Source organism: Myxine glutinosa, chromosome 5, assembly GCF_964187855.1.
Source record: "Myxine glutinosa chromosome 5, kmMyxGlut1.1, whole genome shotgun sequence".
NCBI lineage: Eukaryota > Metazoa > Chordata > Myxini > Myxiniformes > Myxinidae > Myxine > Myxine glutinosa.
Genome location: NC_136265.1, coordinates 157,635,995 through 157,648,773, shown reverse-complemented (window position 1 = coordinate 157,648,773; position 12,779 = coordinate 157,635,995). Strand labels below are relative to the sequence as shown.

The window sequence follows — 12,779 nt, the reverse complement described above, 5'->3', positions numbered from 1 at the left end:
ATGTGGTTGGCAGTATGGACTACATATTTACTCATGTAATACGTAGTTGCCCCTTATTCACACCTTTTTTCACAACTCATCCGTTGTCGGTATCCATGTGATGAATGAAATCCTAACCAAAGCAGGCAGCGGTCGTGAGATCTAAGTGCTCAGACCTCTTGCGGGTATGTAAGTGGAGACGTGATGTCTAATATTGTTTGAGCTACGAAGGCTGCATGGAATTTTAAAGGAACAGTGCACTAGGGACATGGCATTGTTGTTACTTCCCTATCTCAGGATAGTCTATCGGGATGCTGAAAGACACATCAAGGGATGCAAATGCAACAATCTCCTTTGGCAATAAATCCACAGCATTAACCGAACCTCAACATCCAATTCTTTATATCATTCTTTTGAAATATATCTTTTAAAATGTTTATTTTAAAATATATATGGATTTTATGCATACATATTTATATATAAACCAAAATGGGAACATTCCCAATGGATTTGATCAACTGTACAATATGCGATGAAAGTTGCTGCAGATTTGTGCCCAAGATTATGCAATGTCTTTTTACCTATCCCCAGAACACCAACACCCGTATATAATCGCAGTCCTGCCTCGCTACCTGGAGATTCGTACGATCGAGCCCATGCTGCTCGTGCAGAGCATTGATCTGCAGAAACCACGCTTCATCACCTCTGGCGGGTAATTGACCAAGATGTCTGCTTCTGTTATGTGTTGTGTAAAGTGGTCCAGTGGGTCTTCAAAACCGAGAGTACATGTTTGTACGACGAAATTACACATTGTTATGTGGGAATTGGGTCCAATGAGTTCCAGGGACAATGTTCTGGGAGCTTGGCACAATTTGCCACTCGCTCACCATATAATCTTTAAACATGAATGAATACAACTGTTTTTGCAACAAGCTGTTGTAAAACATGAGCGGTGATAATTTCTAGCCTCCCCGCGACAGGCGATACTACTTGTCAGACCCCAAACGGCAATCTTGTTTTGGAAGGGTGGTTGTGCTTCCAGTTGTTAATTTAGTCAGGCCATTAACCTGCGTACTGTGTTCTTCTCAGCCCAAACATTGTGTACGTGGCAAGTAGCCAGTACGTGTGGCGTCTGCTGCCCGTGCCTATTGCTACGCAGATTGAACAGCTCCTGCAGGAGAAGCAGTTTGATCTGGCGCTGCAGCTTGCTGTTTGTACCACTGAACTCCCAGTTCCATCTATCCACCACTTCTCCCTTTAGCCCTTTCTCTTCCCTTCCCTTCCATCACTTTTATTCCATTTATCATGTCCTGTTCACTTATCCCCTTCTATTCAACCTTTTCGCCACCTTTCTTCCACCCAATGGTTCCACCTCCATCCCATCGGGTCTACCCAACTATTGTTTCTCACAGCAGTATTTTTGAGTTTTGAACAATTAACTATTTATTTCATTATTTCGTCATTTCTTTTTAACAGTTGTTCGATTAATTCATTTATTTATTTGTTTGCTTGTATGTTTGCTTAATTAATGGATGAAAGTTCATAATTCTGCGGCTTTGGTTGCCCATCAGTGACTGGACTCTCTTGGTTCTTTCAGCAAATGACAAATGACTCTGACTCGGAAAAGCAACGAAGGATCCATCACATCCAGAACCTTCATGCCTTCCACCTCTTTTGTCAGCGTTTCTTTGAGCAGTCCATGACAAAATTCTCAACACTTGGCACGGGTAAAGATACATAGTTGCAGTAGAAATGAAATGTGCTAAGTCCGTGAAAAAGGTCCATCCGTCCACCTTCCCCATTTCCATCCCTAAACCCCGGCCGCACACCTAATGCCTGTCTCAATCTTTTAATGGCCCACCTCTTATAAAACCACATTTGATCTAGGATTTATGAACGTTTTTGTACTTTAGTTTTCCAAAATGTCATGTTTAGGGTCTATTACCATACAGTCGCAAACATTTTTTCGCAATCAGCTTGGAGGTCTTTAAAGCAGGGAAAAACAATTTGTTGTGAGCTGTAATTTGAAATACTAATCGATACCTGCTCCCCTCCAGGGGCAAAGTATGGTGCTGGTGAAATATCTTGCTCGATGCCATGTGAGCAGGTGTATATTACATATATGCTTAATAGTGTGCTGCAAAAGAGTTAATAATAATCGCCCCTTGGGTGACTGATGGGTATTTCCCGATGGTTTCTCAGAAGATTTTAAAATATATTCCCTAAAATTGAGGCAGAACCCCCATTTTACTCCCTTTAAATGGGTGGATCCAGATGGGGAGCACAACCCCATGAGACCTTTCTGTCCTGATGCATTGTACCAAATTTTCTCTGTGTTGCTCAAGTACTTGTGGAGAAGATGATGTTATAGTGAAAATGTAGGGGGAAGACATGGCCATAAGGAGCATAACTTAAGGTTAGGACATGGTCCCAGTGCCTCATGGCGAGTTTGGTCTGGATCTGTCGGGTGGTTTCTGAGAAGATTTTTTTGAATGAAATACCAATATTTGGGGCAACCCCCCGCCCTCCCCCCTTCACCCTTCATCTCCTTTATAGGGGGTGCATCCAGATGGATAGCACATCCCCATGAGACCTTGCTGTCCTGATGCATTGTACCAAATGTGGTCCATATCAATCAGGTAGTTTGTGAGGAGAATATTGTTTTTGTCAAATGTTAATGGACGGACGTACGGATGGACGGCCGGGCACTGAGACCCACTCTGAAGATATTTTAGAGAAATAACCTAATGAGCCCTGGTTTAAAATGACTTGGAGCTATGCAAAAAATCTTTAATACTCCATCGTTAATGCCCCCGAAATAATTACGGTTTACTACTGTACTTATAATTTTTTGTGTAATCATTTTGAATGCACTAGTGAACCAAAATCGCTACATCCCTTTATCTCGCTGTTTTATGACAGATCCCTCACATGTGATCGGTCTCTACCCTGACCTCCTACCCTTGGATTATAAGAAGCAGCTCCAATATCCTGCAGAGCCACCACAGCTCATGGGAGCTGAGCTTGAACGAGGCCTTATGGCACTGATTGACTACCTCACACAGGTGACCGAGCGAGATGCTGTATTTGTTTGGGATTTTGAACCACCTGTGTACTAAATGTAAAACTGTACTAAATGTGCCAGTGCTTTGCACAAACTGGAATTGCACAGAATGAGTGTAAAATGTCTGCAGTAGTTTTTGCATAATACCCCATGGTTAATCCTCTGATCTCCACTGATACCTCAATGTCATTATGCCAATACAGCACAAAACTATAACAGCACTCTGTAGAGCACATACCTCCACCAGGCTGAAGAGTTTACGTTTTGTATCCCACCGTTAGGCTGGATCTGGATCCAGACCTGAACCAAAATCGAATTGGCTTGTTCTTGTCAACAAACCAACTCATCCACCAAGTTATGTCATAATTGGTCCACAACCTTTGAGATATCGTGCTCTATATAGTTTTTGACCCTATCTCTCAATGGTGAATAATCACTTAAAAAAATTTGTAGTATCCAGATCTAGATCTCAATCTTCACCCAAGTCTAATCATTTCATCCTTATCACACACCCAACCCGTCCGCCAAAGTTGGTCCGAAAACGTCCATAACTTTTTGACTCACAGACAAACAGACAGACAAAAATGAATGTGGTGGAGGAAAAGGAACATGAATGTGCAACATGACTACCTTGGATAGTTCATCGCATGATTGATCTTTGCCTTTGACCTTCTCCAATAGTCTTCTCCACCCCCAGAAAAGGAACCACCTGGTGAAGCATCTGCATGATTCCGAAGGGGGAATAACTGCTCCAATTGTAATGGGAGTTCAAACCATCAGGTCCAGGAAAAAGCTCCTTCAGATCATCGACACCACGTTATTGAAGTGTTACCTGCAGGTGTGAATCGAATCTCCATTTGCGCTTCCTTTGTCTGTAAGGTAACAAAGATTCAGTGCAATGCCAGCCATCTTGCATCTGCTTCTGATTGTAATTTCCTCCTTGGTGGTATCTGAAAGTCTCTGCCCGGTTGCAGACCAACGTGGCACTGATCGCACCGCTCCTGCGTCTGGAAAACAACCACTGCCACTTGGAGGAGAGCGAGCGGGTTCTGCGGCGTGCGCAGAAGTACAGCGAGTTGATAATTCTGTATGAACGCAAAGGATTGCACTCAAAAGGTGTGTATGGGAGCATTTGGTCAAAGGTGCACAAAGGTTTGTAAGATAGTATTTGGTCAAAGGTGCACAAAGGTGTGTATGGTTGCAATTGGTTGAAAGTGCACAAAGGTGTGTTATTGAGCATTTAGTCGAAGGCTCATCGGCAACCTCCACTCGTGCTCCAAAGGTGCTTCTCGCACAATGCTTAAAAATCAAGCCACTCGTGTACGTGTGCTTTTCATAGAAGGTCACATTTCTTTAAAAGGTAAATTAGCATGTGGCATTAGAAAGCAAAGTGTGTTTGGTAAGTTTTGGAATCTGTTTACATAATTGACACGTGCGGCAGGATAAGAGTATGGAATGGAATAGACGCAACTAATTTGAATGTTTTACAATTGCTGTAAACAAATGAGATGATTATTCGTTTTGTGCAAGGTGTAACTTTACCTGATGGTGATGTCTTTCCAAACAGTGTTTTTGGTCGATTTGAAATAATATACACAATGCAAGTTTAATAGATGTTGGTGCTGCAATACCTTGAAGGATGTATGGATGTACAGGTAGTGGCCAAAAAAATGGAAACACCCATGTAAAGTCACTTAATATTGCATTGGGCCACCACATGCGGCCAATATGGCCTGTATGTGATGTGGCATAGATTCCACGAGCACCTGGAATTATGCAGGAGGGATGCGGCACCATTCTTCCATGAGAAAGCCATGACAAATCAACTCACACCTGTTTGGTGGAGGTGGAAAACACTGTTTATCCCGTTAATTAATGTCCCATTAATGCTCGATTGGGTTCAGATCAGGTGACTGAGAAGGCCATGATGTACAGTAAACTCAGTGACATGCTCATCAAACCATTGTATCCATGCTCTGTGGATGGGAACATGGGGGGGGGGGGGGGGGGTCTCTTCTTGCAGCCATGCTAGCCATACTTGGAGGCAACCAGGCCTGTGCAGCATTTTTATACATGACCCTAAGCATGCTGGGATGTTATTTACTGAATTAACACATTGCCCACACCTGTGTGGAAGCTATTGCTTCGTGTCCCTCTTTTACCCAAGTGTTTCCATTTCTTTGTCCACTACCTGTAATATATTGTAACGGTTTTGAGAAGTGGGTAACGAATTTGAGAAGTGTAACGGTTTTTGAGGAGTGTAACAATTTTGGAGGAAGTGTAACGAATGTAAAAAGTATGGTTTTGTTATGTGTAACACCCTCGTAATGTAAATAATGGTCGCAGCCGTCCTCCTAGTTAATTCCATGAAACTTACACGCAGGCCACGATATATCTTTTTAAATAGTGTATTTCCTTATTCTATGTAGGCTAAATATGTGTTTCCCACTAGATTGACTTTGCATTGTATCAAACAAAATAAGCGTAGGCCCTTGCAATTTCCCCAAACATCTCCGCTCTCCAAAGTTCCTTTCAAAAGGGGGGCGAGTGGTGTTCAATCCCGCAAGCCGCCATTGCCCATGTGCTAACCTCGGAGAAGAAAGGCGTGTCTCCACCTCGTCATAGAGGGGAGGAGTGAGCCAGCCCTAACAGCCAATCAGCACCGCGGTGAGCGACCCGGTAGGCGTGCCCTCGGAGCCGGCGGCTTGATTCCGCCCCGAGTGATAAAAGCGACTGTAAGGGACTGCTTCACCAGATGACCTGAGAGATGAGCGAAGAGGCGACACCAAGAGGAGCGGTGAGCGGTGAGATGCGAAACGCTCCAAGCCAAAGAGGAGAGGTACTCGGAAAGGGAACCAGCTTTGGAGAGACGCGCTGAAAGGAGGGAGACGGCTCCACCAGAAGGAGAGGAGCAGGTGTGCCGAGCCAGCGCGTGACGTCTACAGCAGCGGATACGCGACGGAGGGTTTTCCCGCCAAAAGCGCGAGGAATTGAGAGCTGCTGCCTCCGACCCTGCCTCCCCCCTCCAGCAATCCACCTCAAGCCTGCCTGCAATATCCCCCGTGTAAGTGTGAACGTCGTCTGTCCTACTCGTTGTCTTGGGATTAAGTAAATTGAATAGAATAAGCTAACGATGTACTGTGTGACTGCTTTTTCCATCCATTGCTTGTAAATAATTTTGGTCGCTCTTCCTTTTTGCTTGTGTGTGTATAATAAATCTGTTCTTCCTCCGTACTCTGTCTTCTTCTCTTTTCCTTCTCTTTCGGTCGCTTTAGAGGTTTCCCGATTGAATATCTGCGGTGCGATCTGGTCAACGTCGGGTGGAATCGGGTTCTAATCGGGGAGTAACTGTTCGGACGCGGTAATACCAACCGCTCGGTAAAATAACATCTAAAACCGCGTCTGTAACAATTGGTTGTCAGGAGTTGGATTCGGACCTGGGACTAAATTTGTTAGGCCCAAATTTTGGAACACCAATTGTGTTATACAGTAACAATTGGTGTCGAGGAGTGAGATCGGACCCGAAGCGCGCTTAACGCGCTCAAAATTACAAGCTGCCGAACCCGAATTTTGAGATCGCGCCATGGACAATCAAGGCGATCGGATGTCGGTGGGGGAGATAGACGGGTTAGGGGTAACCCAGGACTTAGGGGAAGAAAGGGAGGAGGAGAGTAAAGAAGGTGTGGTTGAGGGGGTATCAGGTGCACAAAATGGCGCTCTCGCGCACGTGGTTACAGCGGCACCAAATTTTGCCGCGCCTGTGACCGTAGCAGCGGGCTTTGATGTGGGGGACTTCATGGCGCAATTCGCCGAGATGCTGAGAATAAACGAGGAGAAATGGAGAAACCAAATTGAAGCAACAACGAACGAAATGAGGGCCGATAGAGAGGCATGGGAGCAGAGGGACAGAGACCGCAAGTTGGGCGAAAGGGTCCCAGGGGTGCACGAGGAGGTAAAGCGGGTCGAAAAGCGCTGGTTGTGCGAAGCGGAGGAAAGCACGGGTACAATGATGGGGGTAGAAATCGCGACACGGGGTTTGGAAAAGCCGGCGACCGCTGAGGTAGAGGAGGGTGTTTTATTAAACCCAGCGGTCGCCGAGGTTAATAAAGAAAAAGCAGTGCTGGGAATTAAAATTGAAGAGATGACGGAGGTAGCCCGGGAATTGCAGGGAGAAATGGATTATGTACAAAGTCCCTGCTCACATCACGATGCTGTGCTTAACCCGAATGGAAGTTTGCAGGTTCGCGTGGAGAAAAGGATCCCCCAGGTGAGTCGTGCTGTTGTGTATTGTGCGGGGAGATTTTGTAAGAGGATGTTTGGCGACAAAAGAATTTTCGCGCGCTTGGGATCGAGGAGGCATCCGGGCGTTGGTGAAGGGTCCCGTGTGAGTGGAAATGGCACGCGTGGGAGGAAAAAGTGTGCGTCGGCGAGTGGGTGTGTTATAAAGTGTGGGAGTGAAACCGAGTGCGAGCGAGAATGCACGTCGGTGTGTACGGGGTGTGACACAGGGAGTGAGAGCAATACGGAGTGCACGCCCATGGTGAGTGTTACGGAGGACGTAACGGAGGAGAGGTGTGGATCGAAGTGTGCGCAAGAGTGTGCGCGAGAGGTGTGGTGTGTAACAGAGAGAGCGTTGGTGGAATGTACGGACGGCGTTGGAACGCCAGGTTTTGTGAGGGTGAAAGGGGTAGCGTATGCGTGTGAGCATGCAAGTAAAGCATCGACGGTAACCGGGTTAGTGGTTAGGGCGACGGATAGCCGATGCGAGCACTCGGGGCGCGGGGTGCTTTGTTGGGTGCGAGGCCCGGCGCGGGTCGATGCTGCGTCGCTTCTCTTCGAAGCGTCGTTGCCGATTTGGGCTTGGCCCCGCCCCGCACGGTCGAGTCCGGGCTTTGTCGGGCGAGGCGACCGGTCCGGTTCGAGGGCGAGTGGGAGGAAGCGGAACGGTGCCCCCTCGTGGGGACGGGGTTCCGACCGGGGGAGATTGAGCCATCGGGCCCGGGACCGCAAGGTGCCGCGCCGAGATGGTGCGTGGAATCTCGGTCCAACCAAACCACCTCCCTTGAACCGAAAGCCGGACGGATTCAACCTGCAGGCGACCAAAACGACCCGCGTTCATTGCTCGGCTGTACGAAGCCGGCCTGTAGACGTGAATTGGCGCACCGAGAGGATGTAATAAGTAGACGGGTGATGAGGATAGTGTTTTGGCCACGAAATTAGAAAAAAGCAAAATTTGATGATGGTAGAGTCATTGGCAAATTTTTGGTTTATTGAATTTGGACGAACAAAATTTATAGGGAGAGACCCCCGATGTGGTGGGATGGCAAATCCACCATCCCTCACAGTGGGGCAAATGCGCTATAGCTTATGGGGTTGATGGCAGTGAAAACTAGCCCGGGTGGGTTAGGATATATTGTGTGTAGGGATCTAGGGAAGATGACATTAGGTGACGTTAAGATTAGTTAGTGACTGATACCTGTAGTGGGGACGCAGGTAGATTAGTATGGTTGATAATGACGTGGGAGCGCAATAGTTTAAAGGGACGACTGGGAAGCGCAAGTTTCAGAGGGGAGTAGTTAGATGAGATGATGCCGTGTGTTTGAGGATTTAACAGGTGTGATTGAACAGGTGTGATTGCACAGGTGTGCAACTGAACAGGTGTGTGGAGCAGTGTATGAGGGAGTAGTGGTGATTGCGTGTTGTGTTGACCAAATGGTCCAGGAAGAAAGGAGGGTGCAGGTGGCACCAGGTGTGAGGGCACAGGTGTGCAACAGCAGGTATGGAGAATGGTAGTGTGGAATAAATGGAGTATTGGAATGGATGGTCGTGGAGTGAGTATGGTGGAAATTGTGGAGTGGAGTGGATGGTGCGAAGGTGTGAATGGGGGAAGAGTGGACCCTCATCACGGATACCCGGGGCGGGTAGTGTAAGTGTTAGGTAGAGGGTACAGGTAAATTGTGGTTGGATATTGGCATCTGTGGTGCGGGTGAAAGAATGGTCTTTGGATGGGTGCATTAGTGTTGTGGAAATGGCTGGGCGTGTAGCCTGTTAGTGTGTGTAGTTGGTTTGGGCACTCCACCACTGTGAGGATGTCGGCCAGGTGAGGCCGCAGGTGGGCTCTGGGAGCCGGTAGTAGTTGTTGTGGATGGGGCCCGAGGATCCGGAGGACGGACCCGGGTAGCCCAGTGCCAGAGGGCACCAAGGGGTGACAGAGCCAGGAGAGGGCCTTCCCCAGTTAGTTAGGTTAGGGTGAGGAGCTAGGTAAGCTCGGGTGGCAACTGCAGTGGTGGAGGTGTGCAGGTGGGTAGACCTGCTGGGAGAGCTACACGTCGCAGCCCAGAAATTGTGCGAGGGCACCGGGAGATGAATCGGGGGAGTGAGACCCCAAATTGAGAAGCACCACAGTTTGGTCAATGGGAATTGGTTTTTAGAACCCATAGTGTAAGTTGGCCAATGGATTGGCAGGGAGAGACCCCGGGTAGTGTAAAGTGTGTTAAAGTCATTTAGAGGATAGTTAGGAAGAAGGATCTCCTCGCACCATCTGCATCCAATCACCTGAGGTGACAGGTACTCCGCACCATGCCATGTTTTATTTATTTTTTATGATGCAAATGTTTGGATTGTGAGACGCATCATGACGTGGGTGTGACATTGTGCGTAATTCCATCTCTTCCTCCTTATGAGGATTGATGATGAATTTGGTGATGGCAAATTTTGAAGTAGAGGGATTGTGGAGACGAATTTGGTATAGGGGAAATATGGGGAAGACGTGACAGTAGTGACGAATTTGTAAATGGGTATATTTTGTAAATATGGGGTAAGGGCAAGGGTAGGGTAGGTGACAGGGGGGTGACGTACGGTAGGGACTAGCTTTCTCACTTCGCCCTCCGTATGCATTTCGCCTTGGATTGCCTTATTGATGTGTACCCTTGTGACCTTACCCCTCGCTCAATTGTCTTTCTTTTGTCTCCCACATGACCTGTGCGCCATTGGGTGCCGAGGGGAGCGTGCGTGAGGTGGCCATTGTGCGCCCGAGATTCCCAGAACCAGCATGCATTGCGTTGATGTACCACTTTATGGACCGCTGTTCTGCGGCCAAGTACCACTTGATGGACCCCAGGTTCTGGGGCAGGACACCTCTGTTGGAGACCGGCCATAGTGGCCAGGGAATCTTGCTTGCGGACCTCGGTAAGGTGGCACCTATGCCAAACAGGTGGACCACCCTTAGTTGGCCCCTGAGGCCCTAAATAAAAAAAAAACGAACACAAGTTGAGCTTTTTTATATTTCCAAGTAGGCCGCATGAAGCCAGAAGACGTCGGGAAGAACATCGGCCCAGCAGAGAAAGAGAAGACCACCACCAGTTGTTTTGTTGTGTTTATTATGAACCATGGTGACTGCGCACCGAGTGGTGCTTTTGGTGCTTTGTGGTGCTTGTGGTGCTTTTGGTGCTTTTGGGTGCTTTGGTGGTATTGGTACTGGTGCATCGATGCAATGCGTGCTGTCTCCTCCCTCCCAACAGGAATTTCTCTTTCTTGTTCCCTAAAAAAAAAAAAAAAAAAAAAACACAGGTCCTGGGTTGCGTTGTAAATAAGAAATCACGTCATTGTAAATAATGCTCCCCACCGTAAATGTATAGTTTGAGAATAATCCCGTAATTCGGTTAGCTGTGGGCTTGAGTCTGTTAGACAGGGTGCAATGCAATAGGGGGACATACTTATTTGTGTTTTAAGATTGTCACACTCAGGGTCAGGTTAATTGTAGAGGGAATTACACCTACGTGTCACACTAAGTTAAAGTTTTGTAGGCCCGAGCACGGGCCTGAAGAAAGGAGGGTGCAGTGTAACGGTTTTGAGAAGTGGGTAACGAATTTGAGAAGTGTAATGGTTTTTGAGGAGTGTAACAATTTTGGAGGAAGTGTAACGAATGTAAAAAGTATGGTTTTATTATGTGTAACACCCTCGTAATGTAAATAATGGTCGCAGCCGTCCTCCTAGTTAATTCCATGAAACTTACACGCAGGCCACGATATATCTTTTTAAATAGTGTATTTCCTTATTCTATGTAGGCTAAATATGTGTTTCCCACTAGATTGACTTTGCATTGTATCAAACAAAATAAGCGTAGGCCCTTGCAATTTCCCCAAACATCTCCGCTCTCCAAAGTTCCTTTCAAAAGGGGGGCGAGTGGTGTTCAATCCCGCAAGCCGCCATTGCCCATGTGCTAACCTCGGAGAAGAAAGGCGTGTCTCCACCTCGTCATAGAGGGGAGGAGTGAGCCAGCCCTAACAGCCAATCAGCACCGCGGTGAGCGACCCGGTAGGCGTGCCCTCGGAGCCGGCGGCTTGATTCCGCCCCGAGTGATAAAAGCGACTGTAAGGGACTGCTTCACCAGATGACCTGAGAGATGAGCGAAGAGGCGACACCAAGAGGAGCGGTGAGCGGTGAGATGCGAAACGCTCCAAGCCAAAGAGGAGAGGTACTCGGAAAGGGAACCAGCTTTGGAGAGACGCGCTGAAAGGAGGGAGACGGCTCCACCAGAAGGAGAGGAGCAGGTGTGCCGAGCCAGCGCGTGACGTATACAGCAGCGGATACGCGACGGAGGGTTTTCCCGCCAAAAGCGCGAGGAATTGAGAGCTGCTGCCTCCGACCCTGCCTCCCCCCTCCAGCAATCCACCTCAAGCCTGCCTGCAATATCCCCCGTGGAAGTGTGAACGTCGTCTGTCCTACTCGTTGTCTTGGGATTAAGTAAATTGAATAGAATAAGCTAACGATGCACTGTGTGACTGCTTTTTCCATCCATTGCTTGTAAATAATTTTGGTCGCTCTTCCTTTTTGCTTGTGTGTGTATAATAAATCTGTTCTTCCTCCGTACTCTGTCTTCTTCTCTTTTCCTTCTCTTTCGGTCGCTTTAGAGGTTTCCCGATTGAATATCTGCGGTGCGATCTGGTCAACGTCGGGTGGAATCGGGTTCTAATCGGGGAGTAACTGTTCGGACGCGGTAATACCAACCGCTCGGTAAAATAACATCTAAAACCGCGTCTGTAACAATATGTATGTGCAGTCACGTGAAAAAGTAAGTACACCCCATGTAAAGTTTTGACTTTTTCAACATATTTCAACATACAGCTATTTGATCTTCATTTCAACAATATTGATAGATAAAGGTGATATAATATAACAAATATCATGAAACATTTACATTTTGTAGTCCATTGTATAATTTAAATAAACATAAATACAAATTTCGCATGTGGAAAAAGTAAGCACACCCCAACATTTATCACTACTTCAAATACCTAAAATTAGAATCAGGTGCACCAGCTCAGGTGCAAATGATTAGAACATCGTTAGAGAGGATCTTGGAGGAACCTGTCTTATTTAAACCTCAGACATTTAGTTTGGTTTGCTCTTTGTTGTTGGAGTGTGCGGCATCACCATGCCTAGATCAAAAGAGCTCTCTGAGGCCTTCAGAAAGAAGGTTATAGATGCCTACGAGTCCAGGAAGGGGTTTGAAAAGATCTCCAAACAATTTGAAATCGATCATTCGACTGTCCGGAAGATCATCTACAAGTGGAGAAGATTCCAAACAACTGCCAACTTGTTCAGGCCAGGCCGCCCAAGCAAGTTCAGCCCGAGAGCAGACCGCAAGATGCTGAAAGAAGTCTCCAAGAATCACAGAATGTCATCACGGGATCTACAGGTGGCTCTTGCCACTGTTGATGTCAAAGTGCACGAG

General features: G+C 47.1%; 1 protein-coding gene across 1 annotated transcript in view; it reads left to right on the top strand.

Annotated features, from left to right (window-relative positions):
- VPS39 (VPS39 subunit of HOPS complex) overlaps positions 1–12,779 on the top strand; it is a 59,078-nt gene that overhangs the window by 28,397 nt on the left and 17,902 nt on the right. Inside the window, exons 9-14 of the mRNA XM_068115873.2 lie at positions 571–691; positions 1,069–1,189; positions 1,577–1,706; positions 2,902–3,044; positions 3,741–3,881; positions 4,018–4,159. Of these exons, the coding sequence (XP_067971974.1) occupies positions 571–691; positions 1,069–1,189; positions 1,577–1,706; positions 2,902–3,044; positions 3,741–3,881; positions 4,018–4,159 (798 nt within the window). The remainder of the gene's footprint in view (positions 1–570; positions 692–1,068; positions 1,190–1,576; positions 1,707–2,901; positions 3,045–3,740; positions 3,882–4,017; positions 4,160–12,779) is intronic.